This window comes from Lipotes vexillifer, unplaced genomic scaffold (assembly GCF_000442215.2).
Source record: "Lipotes vexillifer unplaced genomic scaffold, Lipotes_vexillifer_v1.1 scaffold513, whole genome shotgun sequence".
Classification (NCBI taxonomy): Eukaryota; Metazoa; Chordata; class Mammalia; order Artiodactyla; family Lipotidae; genus Lipotes; species Lipotes vexillifer.
In genome coordinates this window covers 1,346,896-1,364,961 of record NW_006777952.1, presented here as the reverse complement: position 1 = coordinate 1,364,961, position 18,066 = coordinate 1,346,896, and the positions used below count along the sequence as shown (strand labels likewise).

Below are 18,066 nucleotides of genomic sequence, written 5' to 3'. Positions count from 1 at the left end.
ATGGTGAAGGATGTTAACTAGACTTAAACTGCGATGATCATTTCACAGTATATACAAATACTGAATCACTAAGTTGTACACCTGAAATGAATATGTCAGTTAAACCTCAAATTTTAAAAAGTCAAATAATTATAAACTGTGGTACATCCAGAGAATGGAATTATTCAGCACTAAAAAGAAATGAGTGGGCTTCCCTGGTGGCGCAGTGGTTGAGAGTCTGCCTGCCGATGCAGGGGATACGGGTTTGTGCCCCGGTCCGGGAGGATCCCACATGGCGCGGAGCGGCTAGGCCCGTGAGCCATGGCCGCTGAGCCTGCATGTCCAGAGCCTGTGCTCCGCAATGGGAGAGGCCACAACAGTGAGAAGCCCACTTACTGGAGGGGGGAAAAAAAAAAAAAAGAGCTACCAAGCCATGAAAAGACATAGAGAAACCTTAAACGTATATTACTAAGTGAAAAAAGCCAGTCTGAAAAGGCTACATACTAAATGATTCCAACTATATGACATTCCGGAAAAAATAAAACTATGGAGACAATGGAAAGATAAGTGGTTTCCAAGTGGATGGGTGAAATGAATAGGAAGAGCACAGAGGATTATTAGGGCAGTGAAAATACTCTGTATGATATTATAATGATGCATATATGTCATTATATACTTGTCCACATCCATAGAATGTACAATACCAAGAGTGAAGCCTAAGGTAAACTGTGGACTTTAGATGGTTATGATGTGTCAATGTAGGTTCATCCTGGGTAAAAGAATGTACAGTTCTGAGAGATGATAATGGGGGAGGCTATTAACGTGTAGGGGCAAAATACATGGGAAAGTGCCATACGTGCTTCTTGATTTTGTTGTAAACCTAAAACTGATCTAAAAAAATAAAGTATTACAAAATAAAAAGAGAAGAGATACTTCACCAAAGAGGATATACAAATGGCAAATAAGCACACGAACGTCAGCAATCAGGTAAATGCAAATTAAAATTAAAATGAGTTATCAGTACACATCTATCAGAATCACTAAAATAAAAATAGCAACACCACCAAATGCTGACAGGAATGTGGTGAAGAAACTGGATCACTCATACATTGCTGATGGGAATGTAAAATGTTACAGTAACCATGGAAAACAGTTTAGCAGTTTCTTAAAAAACTAAATGTGCAACTATCACACAACACAGCAATAGTGCTTCTGGGCATTTATCCCAGAAAAATGAAGGCTTTTGTTCACACAGAAAACCATACACAAAGGATTATAACAGGCTTATTTATAATAACTAAAAAATAGAAACAACACAGATGTCCTTCAATGGGTGAATGAATGAACAAACTGTGGTACATGTACACCACGGAACACTACTCAGCAATAAAAAGGAATGAGCTACTGATATATGAAACCTGGAGGAACCTCCAGAGAAATATTATGCTGAGTGAAAAAAGCCAATCCCCAAAGGTTACATACTGTATGATCCATTTATATAACATTCTGGAAATGACAAAATCAAAGAAATAGAGAACAGATTAGCAATTGGCAGGGATTGATGAGGGGTTGGGGCAAGAGGGAAAGTGAGTGTGGCTATAAAGGGGGAACATGAGGTATGCTTGCAATGATAAAAATTCTCCTGAATCTCTCTGTATCAATGTCAATTTCCTGGTTGTGATATCGTACTACAGTTTTGCAAAATGCTACCACTGGGAAATTGAATACAGAACACACGAGCTCTCTGTACTATTTCTCACAACTGCATGTGAATCTACAAATTATCTCAAAATAAAAAGTTTAATTTAAAAAGGATGAAAAAAGTATACCCTAAATTGATTCAAATCAGAAATAAATTAACCTAATTGATAACATAACCACACACAAGAAAATAATTAATTCAAGAAACTTTTGAACACAGTGTTCTGACTATAAATCCTTTCCAAGATATATTCTAAAAACCAAAACAAGCAAAGAATCTTGAACTTTAGTAATCAGTTGGTTGTTGGTAATGGTAATAATGTAATAATTTCTAAACTACCTTGTGTGTAACTGAAGATAGAAGAAATGAGTAAATATTATGATATAATGGAAACCAGGGTTTTTGCCCACAGAGAAGGGAGGTAAAATTATGGAATGGGGAATGGTGAAAGACACACACACACACACACACACACACACACACACACACACACACACACACACTTCCTATGTCTATCCACTGAAAGTAACATGCAGTAATATCCCAGTAGAAATAAGCACATTAAAAGCCCAGATAATGGTTTCTGATTTCTGGTCTGGGATGAGGAAATTACTAGGTAAGCCTGGAACATCTTGTTATCCCAGAAAGCAGTAAAGTGCTCAAAAAATGACAGGAACATGTCAAAAGGTCACAGAAGCCAGCTTGAAGGAGCTCTTACTGCCCAAATTTAAGACAATTTGAACATCAAAATAATTTATGATACTTGATTATAACAAATTAAAAAAGAATCAAATTATCCTTTTGGGAGTACTAGCCATGGCAATCAGAGAAGAAAAATAAAAGGAATCCAAATTTAAAAAGAAAACTGTCACTGTTTGCAGATGACATGATACTATACATAGAAAATCCTGAAGATGCAACCAGAAAACTACTAGAATTCATCAATGAATTTGGTAAGGTTGCAGGATACAAAATTAATACACAGAAATCTACTGCATTCCTATATACTAACAATGGAAGAGCAGAAAGAGAAATTAAACAATCTCATTTACCATCACATCAAAAAGAATAAAATACTTAGGAAGAAACCTATCTAAGGAGGCAAAAGACCTGTATACTCCAAAAACTATAAGACGCTGATGAAAGAAATTGAAGATGACACAGATGGAAAGATATACCATGTTCTTGTACTGGAAGAATCAATATTGTCAAAATGACTATACTACCCGAGGCAATCCACAGATTCAATGCAATCCCTATCAAATTACCAATGGCATTTCTCACAGAACTAGAACAAATTTTTTTTTAATTTGTATGGAGACACAAAAGACCCCAAATAGCCAAAGCAATCTTGAGAAAGAAAAACAGAGCCGGAGGAATCAGGCTCCCTGACTTCAGACTATACTACAAAGCTACAGTCATCAAGATAGTATGGTACTGGCACAAAAACAGAAATACAGATCAAAGGAACAGGACAGAAAATCCAGAAATAAACCCACGCACTGATGGTCAATTCATCTACAACAAAGGAGGCAACACTACACAATGCAGAAAAGGCAGTCTCTTCAATAAGTGATGCTGGGAAAAATGGACAGCCACATGTAAAAGAATGAAATTAGAACACTCCTTAACACCATACACAAAAATAAACTCAAAATGGATTAAAGACCTAACTGTAAGGCAGGATACTATAAAACTCTTAGAGGAAAACAGAGACAGAACACTCTTTGACATAAATCACAGCAATATCTTTTTTGATCTGTCTCCTAGAATAATGGAAATAAAAAGAAATCAAATGGGACCTAATTAAACTTAAAAGCATTCTCACAAAAAAGGAAACCATAAACAAAATGAAAAGACAACCCACAGAATGTGAGAAAATATTTGCAAATGATGCAGCCAACAAGGGATTAATCTCCAAAATCTACAAACAGCTCATGCGGCTCAATAAATGGGCAATGCCCAATCAAAAAAATGGGCAGAAGACCTAAATAGACATTTCTCCAAAGAAGACATACATATTGCCAAGAGGCACATGAAAAGATGCTCAACATCACTAATTATTAGAAAAATGCAAAGCAAAACTATGAGAGGGCTTACCTAGTGGCGCAGTGGTTAAGAATTCATCTGCCAATGCACGGGACACAGGTTCGAGCCCTGGTCCAGGAAGATCCCATATGCCGCGGAGCAACTAAGCCAATGCACCACAGCTACTGAGCCTGCGCTCTAGAGCCCATGTGCCACAACTACTGAGCCCAAGTGCCACAATTATTGAAGCCCACGCTCCTAGAGCCCATGCTCCACAACAAGAGAAGCCACCGCAATGAGAAACCCACGCACCACAACAAAGAGTGGCCCCCACTCGCCACAACTAGACAAAGCCCGTGTGTGGCAACGAAGACACAACACAGCCAAAAATAAATAAATAAAATAAATAAATTTATTTTTAAAAAAACTACAATGAGGTATCACCTCACACCAGTCAGAAGAGCCATCACCAAAAGGTCTACAAACAATAAATGCTGGAGAGGGTGTGGAGGAAAGGGAACCCTCCTACACTGTTGATGAGAATGTAAACTGGTACAACCACTATGGACAACAGTATAGAGGTTCCTTAAAAATCTAAAAATAGAACATGATACAGCAATCCCAGTACTAGGCATATATCCAGAGAAAACCATAGTTTTCCCAGGATACGTGCACCCCAATGTTCACTGCAGCGCTGTTTACAATAGCCAAGACATGGACACAACCTAAATGTCCACTGACAGATGAATGGATAAAGAAGATGTGGTACATATATACAATGGAATATTACTCAGCCATAAAAAAGAATGAAATAATGTCCTTTGCAGCAACATGGATGGACCTGGAGATTATCATGCTAAGCGAAGTAATTCAGACAGAGAAAGACAAATATTATAGGATATCGTTTATATGCAAAATCTAAAAAAAAAATGATACAAATGAACTTATTTACAAAACAGGAGCAGACTCACAGACTTAGAAAACAAACTATGGTTACCGGGGTGGGGAGGGAAGGGTTGGGGAAGGGATAAACTGGGAGTTTGGGATTGACATATACTCACTAGTATTTTTAAAATAGATAACCAACAAGGACCTATTGTATAGCACAGAGAGCTATGTTCAGTATTCTGTAATAACCTAAATGGGGAAAAAATTTGAAAAATAGGAACACATATATGTATAACTGAATCACTTTGCTGTACACCTGAAACTAACACAATATTGTTAATCAACTATACTCCAAAATAAAATTAAAAATTAAAAAAATAAATAAAAATAAAATAGGAAAAGATTAGACCCTAACATACCTTCCAACTCTGAAAGCGTGGTGTAAGCAGTCCCAAACTTTACTGGTAGAAAACACACCAAATTCATGATAGTGGCTGCTCCTTGTGAGAGAAGGATGAGAAAGAGACTCTGAAAGAAAGCAGCAAGGACTCTAACTTTACCTGAAGCAAGAGTGATGAACAAATGGAAATACCGGTTACATCTGGGTGGTGGGAACTCTGATGTTCATAGTATGTGTTCTCTGTTATTTTTTATAAATCTTAAACCTAAACACACACACACACACACACACACACACACACACACAGAAAAATTATGTTACTTGATTATAACAAATTAAAAAGAATCAAGTTGTCTATAATAAAACCTAAAACAGAGGGATATACAGGTAGAGAAGAGAAACCTCTTCTTTACAAAAGAATGCTATCAAATAGTAGGAATCACAGAATTAGAAAATCACTATTTTGCAACAACAATGAAATAAGTGATTCACACAAGACTCCTCAGTCAATACTAAAATCACTGGGTTAAAGTTTGTTGGGGAACAGGATATTCACTCAGTGTCCAAGTATCACCCCACCGATTACTTATTCTTAAACAGTGACAAAAATAATTTTAAAAAGAAAAATAACAAAGGGAAACAATATTTTTATAATGGACAGATTTGGCAGTTATCACTTTAGCACCAGCACTAGTGGAACATACTGACTTGTCTCCTCATGTTAATGCTGTAAGAAAGGTACAATATTCACCTATGTAATAACTAGACAAAAATGTTCAACCTAAATCTAATAAGGCAAATCTAAAATATGGGAGGTAGTATAGGCAGTTAATCTGGACGCCTCAAAAATTGCAATACCATCCAAAAAAAGTGTGATTATTCTAGAATGATTAAAGAAGATACTAAAGTGATACAATAATGAAATGTGATGCATGAATCTTCTTTTTCCACTCATTTTTTTTATTTCACTTGTTCAACCATTTTACTGAGGTATGACTGACACTGAAAAAGCTGTACAGATTCAATGTAGAAAATGTGATGAGTTCGGAGATAAGTATACACCCATGAAACTAGCACCACAATCTAGGCCATTAAAATATCCATGTGATGTATGAATCTTGATTGGATCCCAAATTGAAAAAAAAAAAAGTCAGCTATAAAATTCATTTTTTGAAGATAAAGGAAACTGTATGTTAGATGGTACTCCTGAATTACTGTTATTAACTTAGGTATGATTAGTATTGTGGTTACATAGGAAAATGTCCTCTTCCTTAAGAGGTATGATGAAACATTTAAGTGAAATGTCATGTCAGCAACTTACTTTTAAATGGTTTAAGAAAAAAGTACATGTGTGTGCATGTGTGCGTGTGTAGACAGAAAGATAAAGCAAATGAGTCTAACAGAGTATTCCATAAAATACCAAATAATTACACTCTTAGTGTTTTTATTTCACTAAAGGTCTGTTTAAATGAGATACAGAGGAAGAAATACATTCTATATCACACCAAGAATCTAGTTTTAAATAGACAAATAAGCACTAGGGAGGTTAAAGAATTTGTCCTGAATGGACTGTTTTGGGACATTGTGCAGACACAACTGGAAGGATTTATCATACACTGTTGGCACTCCAGATATTGCACGTTTTTGGCAGTGTGCTTACAGAATACTGCTAAATATCAGGATATTCAAAAGCAAGCCAACAATAAGAACAGGAGAAACACACAACAAAAAAGTCTGTGACTTTGAGTAAAGTAACTTGCAAAAACTACAATTAAATCTACTTTGTCCACCCATTCTAAAAGCCAGGACCCCTCTGTTAACTAGCACTTTTGCCATTTTTCTACGCAAAATCAGTTTTCCAAATAACAGCTAAGTATCGCTACAGGATCGTGACAAGACTTTTAAATCATTAAAGTTAAATATGTACAGTTTCACTTTAACAGTTTTGTAATATTCTGATCCTTTGAAACGTGTTAACCCACGTTTGATATGACAGTTCTCTATTAACTGGTATACCTGATTAACCAGAACTATCCATTGCTTAACAATGGTGGAAAATAGGATGGAGTAGGGGAGTGGGGAGTACAATATAAGATTCCATGATAAAAAGCAGATAATCATCACAAAGTAACTATTATAAAATAGACCTTTCAACAGTGAGGGCAATTTAAAAACTCGATTTCTAAATGTCATACTATTTGAAATGTATATTTTTACCATCTGTATTGTGTTGAAGTGTGTAATTGAACAAATGAGTATGGTTACAAAGTGAATTCCAGGTTAAGCAGGACATTTTTGGAAGGGGAAGCAGTTGGAATTGGGGACTTTGACAATCATCACACTATGACAATAACATGTAACTATGTTATTATCCCCATATTAAAAATGATGATAAAGCAGAAACTAACACACCATTGTAAAGCAATTATACTCCAATAAAGATGTTAAAAAAAAAAAAACGATGAAACAAAGACGGAGGTTAAGTAACTTCCCCCAAACCATATAACTAGTAAGTGGGCAGAGCCAGGATTCAAACACAAAGCCCAACTCCAGAGCCTGCCCTCAGGATGACTAGGCTACCTAGTATTTCCATTGTTTGTTTGTTTTGAGGAGGGGCTGATGCTGAACACCTGTACTAAGAACTGCTTTACATCATATAATATTCACAACAACCCTGTGAAGTAGGATTTTTAGTCCTGTTTTTCAGAAGAGAACACTGAAGCTGAGAGAGGTTGAGTAACCTGTCGGAAGTTACACTGCCAATGCATGGAAGAACCAGGATTCAGCTCAGGTGTCTCTGACTCCACAGCCCTTGCCCTTAATAGGACTACACTCTGCCTTCCACATTCTATGTATAAAACATTCCTTATTTTTCGAGGAAACACATCTTCTACTAGACAACTGTTAGCTGTTAAACATATGTTCCTGTATTTGTTTGGAATTAATAACACTTAATTTCTCTAAAAATATTACTTCTTGTAAATTAATGAGATTTCACAATATGAGAAAACAAAAAGTGAGGGTGTTATAATGTAGGAAATTATCATAGAAAAGCCCTCAAAAGCTATTTCGTTCAAATCCCTAAGTTCAACAGGCTTGGAAACTAATAATAATTAATGGCATGTATGCAAATCTAACCAAAAAAAGGGCTTGCACCAGTTAGGGAGCAGTTGAAGATGTGACATGACTGAACCTTCATATTATACAAATACATTATCAAATGTTTTTTAAAAGCATAGTTTTATAGAGTTTGCAACCACTCCAAAAACTTTCATAATTCATATAATTGCCCCTCTCTTAAAATCAGAAACCATTCTCATTTTACTTATTTAAATCCTCCTTGTTTGAAAAACATTTTTAAATAGCTGAAATCTTCCTCACTGTACCCTGAGTGGAACCAAGAAACCCAGAGACCTGGTTACCATCCGGTTTGTGAGATTCTAATGCACACTGACCACATGTGGCCAGGGCTACTCGGCAAGTTTCCTAATCTAAAAAATGAGAATAACAGTACCTACTTCACAAGGTTGTTGTGAGGTGTAAATGAGCTAACACATGCAAAAAGGTTACAACTGTGCCTGCAATATAAGCAACAGGTGTGTTATCTGTTATCACTGAAGTTGGTGTGTGTCCATTACTGAAGCACCACTTGGATGGAAAAATACCTATCAGCTTTCTCTTTCTCTGGAAAAGCTTTGAGGAAACTCACTCAGAACTTGATTTCACCTTTACACGGTAACACCTGTAACCTCTTCCTTTAACCACCAGGCATGTAAAGAACCCTCATTAGTAGAAAAAAGCTTCAGTTGGCTCCTCCATCTAATCAAACTACCACTCCGTTTTTTGCTAGTTTTCAGTCAAACAACCTTAAATATATTTTCTGTAGCTTCTGTTATTGATATGACTAAGTTGCCCCTTAGGAAAACCAACTGGCATTACCCTGGGGAAGTCAGAACTTGATTTTGGGGGTTATGTAAAGCAGGAAAATAGAACAAATAGAGTAACGCAAAAACCACAATGCTAATATACTAACTAATGGAGAGAAGTGTATTTGCCCCTTCTGACAGTTAAATCCTCTAATCAGCTCTTTCTCTCCCTATAGGAAACCTATAAATAAGAAGCCAAATTATAACCAAACATTTGCTGGGATAGTTTAAGCCTCTAGGCAGTGCCACCTTCTCTGAACAGTCTGCAAACAACACTTCCAAATTCTGCCTCTCCAACTCCCATTTTTCTATAATTCAATGCTGCCCATCTACCTTCTGCTGTAAGTCTTTCTTTAGATATGTTAATATCATCTATTAGACTACATCAAGTGCCACTCTTCCTGCTTTCAACCTGAAAAAGACAGACATCTTTTAAGATGTCTGCTGCAGAAAACTAAGCTCACCTATTGTGTGATTTTATTAAGCCAATACAGCTGAGTTCTGCTGGTGGTACCAACATCATACCACATACACTCCCCCACCCCCACCCACCCCTGACACCCTCTAATCACTTTTGCTTTGATAGCTCTTAACTTGGACTTCATTCCCCACCATATTCAGTGACCCCTTTACAGTTCCCATTCTTCTGTATTTCACTATGGCAATTGATACAATTTGCCACCCATTTCTTAAAAACTTTCCCCGTCACTGGTTTTAACAAAGCCTAAAAACTGTTGATTTTGCTCATTAACTTTTTTTTTAATTTATTTATTTTTGGCTGTGTTGGGTCCTTGTTGCTGCACGCAGGCCCTCTCCAGTTGCAGCGAGCGGGGGCCACTCTCCATTGAGGTGCACAGGCCTCTCATTGCGGTGGCCTCTCCTGTTGCGGAGCACGGGCTCTAGGCGTACAGGTGTCAGTAGTTGTGGCACGTGGGCTCAGTAGTTGTGGCTCACAGGCTCTAGAGCGCAGACTCAGCAGTTGGGGCGCACGGGCCTAGCTGCTCCGCAGCATGTGGGATCTTCCCGGACCAGTGTTCAAACCCACGTCCCCTGCATTGGCAGGTGGACTCTCAACCACTGCGCTACCAGGGAAGCCGTGCTCATTAACTTTAAATTGCTCCACAGTACCTATGGTGGTTAAGCGTCCAGGTCCTAGAATCCGATAGACATGGATCCAAATCCAAGGCTCTACTTCTTACTAGCTATGTGCCCACGGGAAAGTTACTCTTTTAAGCCTTTTTCCTCCACTATAGAATGGACATAATGACATAATTGGCTATTGAGTGCTTAGCATAATCGTCTTACTCTGGCACAAAGTAATCACTCAATAAATATTAATTATTACCTTTGTGTCCTAATTCTCCTGCCATTTTATTCTTCTCTACCTTGAAGAATTCACCATCTCAAACAGCTTTGACTAATAATGCAATTAAGTATATTCCTGAAGTTACTATGGCAGGATTAAACCTTTCATCCTCTTCATCAGTAATAAAGAAAATCATTATTTCTAGATTTCACCAATATCTAAGAAATAACCTGCTGAAAACTGATTTCATTTTCATACTCTTTCTTAAAGTACTCATTTCCCTTGGCCTCTGCAATACCATACTTTAAGATTTTTCTTCTCTGGCCATCTCTTCTCAGACTCTACTGCCAGCTCATCCTCCTGTAACCAGCCTCTAAATGTTAGTGTTCTTAAGGGAAAGCCTAATGGTTTTCTTCATTTCTCATACTGCCGTCTCTCCCTTGGCAATCTCATGCTTCAGCATGGTTACAACTGCAATCTATAAAGAAGTAAATGACTTCCACATTATCTCTAGTGCAGACTTCTCCAAGTTCCAGATCCCCTATATCCAACTGCCTACTGACATCACCATGCTATGACAAAGCAACTTAAACTCCATAGATACAAAACTGGATTCATGGTCTTCGTGGGTTCATGATTCCATGATCAACCAAACCTAGTTCTTCTCCAGTATTTTTTTTTAGTGAATGAATGGCATCACCATCCATCCAAGCTGCATAAGGCAAAATTCTAGAAATCTAGAAGTTACCCTTTATAACTCCTCTTCCTCCCCTTCCAAATTTATTCCAATTTCCATTAAGTGGATATTGCTGCATGAATTTCAACCTATTTTTTACACTAATACAAAAATAATCTCCCTTGCTGACTTCATTCCTCCACTACCCATTTTATCACTATCATGCCAAGGTCTCTATCAACTGAAACTTCCCCACCTTGCCTGTTCATCCCTCCCTAACATCTCAACAAATTTCTTATTTCTTCTAAATATTCTACCTACTCAAGCCACAAAAAAAATCTACTTTACAATATCTGCATATGATTTATTCTTTCCCATTCCTCTTCCCTATCCAAGTCATGTCTTTTTCTCTCTCAAAACTCTTCTTAGAATCCTTCCTTCGTTCATTCAACCCAATATCACTCCTTACTAGGAAAATAAATAAAGTTACAGATTCAGGGTCACAGTTTATTCAGCCCAATAATCTGTCTTTGACAGAGACACCAACAGAACACATATAGTTTTCCTCCCATAGTCCTCAAAATCAGTTATTACCCAAATATACTAATTATTTCCTCTATATTAAGCACTGCATCTTTCAACATACACATATTTTATGTCTTTTATGAAGAGGTGTGTATTTTCAGCCTTTTCTACTTCACAAGGTTATAAACTTCACAAGTTTAACATCAACCATAGAAAACTGACTTTCCTTTATTTGTTCTGAATTTCCTCTCAAGCACCTCAAGGTAGTCCTCCTATTCTAGCATTTTCTAACTTGGTGAACAAGCTGGTAGTTTTTTCACCCATATCACTTGTGATTTTAAAGGAACACAAAAATAAATACAGCATGGATCACACCCTTACACTCTGCTTACACGGCATGATCCAGCTGTGTTCATATCTGTATTCCTGTTTCCGTAATCATGTCTCATGAAGAGAAGGTGCTCTACACATGTTCAACAAAATTAAAGGAATTCTGCTTAGGCCTGATGTTGTGTTCAAGAATGCCAAAAGAAGTAGAACCTCTCAAATACGTTAACTCTGCTTCTGTTCAATAAAAATAATATTTGGGCTTAAAAAAGGTAGAAAGGATTGGTGCCTAGTATAGGTGAGGACACTGTAACAGAGCACCTTGCTGCTCTTAACGAACTGAAGCTGCTCTTCGATGTGATCACCGAACCACTGCCAGTGGAGGAAGCACAGAGACCCAAAGGACTGCCAAAGACTAGAAAAGAGGAAATAAATGTTGGCCTGATTAAAAAAAAAAAAAAAATAGAAAGAATTGACAACAGTCCAGTATACTCAATGCCCATCCTTTTCTAAATTCAGATTATTTTAAAAATAGCTTCTAATCACTTAGAAAAGAAAATGTTAAGCATTTGTGGAACCAACCTGTGTTATACCAGACTAATTAATTTCCTTTCTTTTTTTTTTTTACGAGAGTATCTTTATAGATAGACAGACATCACACATCAAAAAGATGTAAAAGTAGTATGTTGGTAGAATTTCAACAAAGTATTTGACCAGGTTCTCATTACACCCATATGGATAAGACAAACAGAAGATGGATAACGGTACAATTAGGTAGTGAGGTAACTGTTTAACGACCATAACAACAAGTGCTCATTAATGAATTGTTATCAACCTGAAGGGCAGTTCAGGACTTTCATCTGTGGCCTTTCCCTGTTCAACAATTTTACCAATAAGAGGAAAATATATCTAAGGGATCAGTGAGTACCCATATCCAAATACATATATATAACTGTGAGACAGGCAAGCGCTGTAACTTATGCCACAAATGTAAAACAAACACACAAACAAAAAAGAGGCTTAATGGCTTAGTTCACATCAAGCTTAGTTCAAGCTGACAGCAACAAGCTCAATATGATGTGGAAACAAGAAAAACTAATGTGATGCTAGCTGCAGCAGTAGTATCTCAAACATGGGTGACAGAAGTCCTGCTTAACTCTGGACAGATCAGACCACAACTGGGATATGCTGTACCCTTCTATGGGTCACTGTCTTCAAAGGATCATAACCATACTGGCACATGTTCAGAACAGAAAATCCAGGATGCTTAGGGGCCTGAATACCATTAAAGGAAAGGCAGGAGGGAATGGAGATTTATAAATAGAACAAAGCAATGCCTTGAGAGGAAAACAATGGCTACCTTCATTCAGTCATTCAACAAACGTGAATTTCAAACCTATTTCTGGCCAGACATTGTGGCTGTGACTGGGGATACAGGAAAAAGACAGCCTATATCTGTGAGAAATTCATGTGTATATCTGAAGAGTTGAAACAGATTTGATCTAAAAAAGCTTTACATTGTTCTATATGATTTCATAAGGTAGAAATAGGAGCAATGGAAAGAAGTTCTAACATAATTGATTTCAGCTCCATATAAGGAAGAGCATTTTAAGAGTCAAAGCTGTCTAATGAAGGAAGAGGCTGCCTGAGTAGACTACAAGGTTCCCATCAGTAATGGTGTACTTAAAGAGGAGACTGCTGAAATAAGACAGGCACTGAACTGGGCCATTTTTAATGTTCCTCACCTTCTACACTATGATTCTTTCTGTACTTCCTCAGGAAATGGACTCACCAGATTCACCCTACTTGTGTACTACAGCATCACAGGTTTCCCACAGTTGTGACTTCCAACTTTGTACCCTGTCCCCCACTGAAGCAATGCCATATAATTAGGTATGGATCTGAGAGCAACAGGAATAATGCAATATAGGAAGAAACTGACCCATCAGCACAGAGAATGCAAAAAAAAAATCAGTACTGTTCAACGTGCCTTATATTTGTAAAGAAAATGTAAGAAATCTCTATCCTCGAAGTCATAAATTCAATTTAAAATATTATGGAAAAAAAACTTTTTAACAAGTCTATAGAGTAAAGCAAATGTGGCAAAATGTTAACAGTCGTTAACCTAGGTGTATAACACTACAGTGATCCTCTTTGAGTGTTGTGTATGTTTGAAATTTTTCAAAATAAAAAGTCTGAAAAAAATTTTTAGAAATATATTATGTTCAATTAATATAAATAAGGATCTGCTATGTACTGCATCTCTTGTTGGGAGCCATTTTTTTCTAACCAATAAGGAAAAAATAATTTTAATTTAAGATCACTTTGAGAATTTGTGTCCTAAATAAGCACTCCAAACCCCTCTATTATAACGTTATGTGGAAACTAAGTTTAGAATATATTTCTAAAAAGAAATAATTCACCAGATATAGTAGGCCAAATACCATGAACTAATCAAATTATGAAATTGATTAAATGGCTACTTAAATCCATTTTAAAAATCACAGGCGGGATAAACGTAGAGAAAGGTCTAGACCATTTACTTCTATAAACTGGTTTAAAATTACTGAAGCTTATTTTCATTCATTTTATTTTTGTAATTTTAAAACACTCTCTAGAATACACTGGTTCTATATGCTGGAACTGGGTATTCAAACAGTTCACCCGTCCAAACTGTTAATATTAACTTCTTGGAAGCAGTCTCACACTTCAGCACTTTCTCAGTCTGGATACAAGAAATGGGCTACGACTGGAATTCCAAGGGCTCCCTTTCTTTTAAATAGCAGCCTGTTAAGACAAAAGTGATAAAAAGAGGGGAGCATCTTTTAACCACCAGCCCTGAAAAAAGGCTTTCCCTTCGGTTGTCGTCAACTCTGACTGCTGTCTACCCTTTTTCAACACACTGCCTGGTCGTTTCGGTTGAAAAACAAAATGAAAAAAAAAAATTTTTTTTAATATATGTATGTCCCATTTTCCTGGGGCAGGCAGATCCCCTTTTGTATAAGTGGCTAAAGCTAGGCTCCCCACGGATTTCATCTCGTTGCCAAGGCAGCGCCGACCCGACTGGTCCGGCACGAGGGCAGTTCCCACCGCCCGGAGCCCAGGGCGGCCCCGGCCTGCGGCAGAGCAGCCCCGGCGCAGCCCGGAGCCCCCCAGGCCGCAGAGTCCCTGCCGCGACCCCGGACGGCCCGGCGGGCGCCCCGGGACCGCGGCGAAAGGCGGGGACATGAGGCTCGACTTACAGTGACACCATCCGAGGTGACAGCACCAGTGCAGCTTGAAGCACTTGCCGTGGCTGTGCGTGGCACAGATTGAGAGCCCGTCGCACGGCTGGAAGTCGGGTCTGCGGGCGGCGCAACTCCGCGCCAGGGCCTGAGCCTCGTCCACTTTCTCGCTCTTCCAACCGCGCTCGGGCGCCGGCGCCGCGGCCGCACTCATTTCCTCTCCCTCCGCGGAGCCGAGATCCGGAGCTCGGGAGGAGCGGCGTCTGGGCGGGCAGGAAGCCGAGCCGGCTGAGGACGCGGGAGGGCGGGGCGCGAGCTGGGAGTCAGGCGAGCGCTTGGAGGTGGCGGTGGCGGCGGCGGGAGCGCAGCAGCCCCAGGTTAGCACAGGAGCCGCCCCGGGTGCGACCGGGGTCTGGGCCTGCCGCCGCCTCCCCTCCCTCCGCCGTGGCGCGCGCCGCGCCCCCACGCGCACACGCACGCGCACACGCACGCGCCGACCCCGGCAGACGCCACGAGTCCCTCCGCCAACCCCGCCTCCTCACACACGCCGGGCTTGGGTGCTGGGTCGTTGGCGTCCCCCGGAGCCGCCGCACACTCAGTCCTCAGAGGCTGAGCCCGACCGACGGAGGGCCGTTAGGAACACACCCGCCTCAGCGGCTCGGTTTTCACACGCAGGCCAGCTTCCACGAACACTTCCCACACTCAGTCCCCATACACACTCCCCTTCGACATACACGTCCACAATCCGCAGAGGGCTGTGCACGCTGAGGACACGCCCTCCCAGACGTCCAGTGGGCTGGTCCCTGCGCAACTGGGAGCAAGGCTTTCTCACACGCACAGCCTCTCCCCACGCGCACCCCACGTTGCCCTCGTACACACCCCCCAGAGGGTCTGGGCACCCAAGACCCTGGGGGCGCGTGCACATACGCACGCAACAGACGCGCGCTCCCCCGGGGCTGCCTCCTGCTGCCAGCAGGGCCACTGGGGCGCACGTCCCGGCCACGCACGGCCACCAGCCCCTCGCGGCCCCTGATAACCACGGCTCGCCCAGGTCTCAGCCCGAGGCTGCAGCCCCGCCTTGCTGAGGGGGAAAGTAACCAAGCTGGGTGCCGTGGTGTGTGTGTGTGTGTGTGTGTGTAAAAGAGATGCACGGGAAGTGCGATGCACGGGACTGGTATGTGGAATGTGTTGCGTGTGTGTATTTTGGGGTGTATGTGATGTGTGGGCGTGTATGCTTGTTATGTGGAGTATGTGTGTGTGTGTGTGTAATTGGATGTGTTGTTAAGTGAGTACATGGTACACGTGTGGTGTGCATGATGCCTGTGACTATTATGTGAACTGTGTGATATGAGGTGTGTATACACGTGTATGTGGCATGGATGCATGTGACCAATGTGGAGTGTCAGTGGTGTGTTTATGTGTGGTAGGGTATATGTTCTGTGTGTGATATTCGAGTAGCTGAGTATGTGTGTGTATCCATGTGTACGTGGGGTGCGGCGGGCACGGTTGTTACATAGCATGTGTGTATGTGTGTGTGGTATGTATGTGGCAGTGTGGTGCATATGACTGGCATATTGAGTGTATGTGCGCAGTGTATGCGGGTGGAGTTGGGTGTGTGCAGTATGTGTGTTTGTGAACACATAAACAAGACTCGTGTTTGCCATGGACTCTGTGCCTTCGTGTGTTAATGCTCAACCTGGCCAGCAGGTGTTACTGGCCCTGAAGGTGACTGCAACTCTCCCACCCAATCAGCTTGCCTTCTTCCCTCTTGAGGACAAGTTGCTCCAAATAGATTTTCCATGCTAGGCTCCGCTGCTGAGAACCCACCCAGGGCAGGGTTCAGTGAAGAGAAAACAAACCATTTGCTCCCGGGGAGCACAGTTGGGAATTAGCGTTTCCCTGCAATAAGGCCAGAACCCAGCCTTGAACAGAGAAAAGGAGGGGACCTCCTCTTGCTATTTGCCAAACATTTTTCAGAGCAGAGGAAAATGCCTGTAATTGCCAAGGTTCAGGGAACAACAACAAAGCCTTTCAGTACAAATACTGTGTGGGAACATGTTTATGCCCAGGTCCACCTTCTCCATCACTTTATTCGTTTCCTGCTTTGCACTGACAAGGAGACTCATCATCATGGTTTTGAAATAACCAAATTCATCTTCAAGCTTTGAAAATCCTCACTGCCATAAGCAATCTTCCCTTTTATTTAACCTTGGCTTAAAAAGGGAAATGTAATTTGCATATGTCTGACTCTAGTGAAGGCTTCATTTACTAGGGGTTGAAGAGAGACTCAATTTGGTGGCAAAGGTATTTTCAAGAAAGGTATGAACCAAAATCTCAAAATATGGTTCCCCCCAATAACCTAACACTGAAACAGTTATAAACATGAAGCATCGTATCTTCAGCTTCAGCCCCAGGCGTCCCTCTCCCCCACCAAAAAAAAATCCTAAGGAAGTACATCCCTGACTTATAAAATTTCTCCATCCCTGCTGTTAATTTCACAGTCTGACCCACCTCAGAATAACGTGAATAAAAGGAAGGAAAAACTTAATCCAAGAAATTCATAATCCATTACTGCTGTAGCAGCCAAACCAGAATTTTTCGAAAAGGGGATTCCCATCTCTCCTACCCTACTTTTCTCCTTCCCCAACCCATAAATTCACTCTAATACTGTCCATGTTATATAAGGTCTTATAACAGAATTCTTTCAGTAACTAATATTTGAACAGAATCCTTCCACTGGCTTTTACTCTAGGGTGAACCATGTTGTAAGATTCTACTATATGAAATCATGCCATCTTAGCTAGTGAAAAATGAGCACAAGAAGTAATGTGTCATATTGAGGAGGCAAGGTAAATTACCCAAATGCCCTACTTTATGTTAGCCATATGATTTGAAGCTGAGAAGCCTTTACATTTTCTATAACATAAAATTCATCCCATTCCCTTGCCCTAAAGATGTTATTAACCTCTATTGTCTGCAGTGGGGCGGGAGGAGGTATATGTGCTGTGACCTGTCAAACGTGTATACACACAGCCTTCGGGATGTGTTGTCAGGATATAAGCTTTTTTTTTTTTTTTTTTTTTTT

The 18,066-nt window shown here is 40.1% G+C and overlaps 1 protein-coding gene across 1 annotated transcript in view; it reads right to left on the bottom strand.

Annotated features, from left to right (window-relative positions):
• Positions 1–15,405, bottom strand: part of CUNH3orf70 (chromosome unknown C3orf70 homolog) — a 101,267-nt gene extending 85,862 nt beyond the window's left edge. Inside the window, exon 1 of the mRNA XM_007451395.1 lies at positions 15,000–15,405. Within this exon, the coding sequence (XP_007451457.1) occupies positions 15,000–15,195 (196 nt within the window). The 5' untranslated portion in view covers positions 15,196–15,405. The remainder of the gene's footprint in view (positions 1–14,999) is intronic.
• Between the last annotated feature and the right edge of the window lie 2,661 nt (positions 15,406–18,066).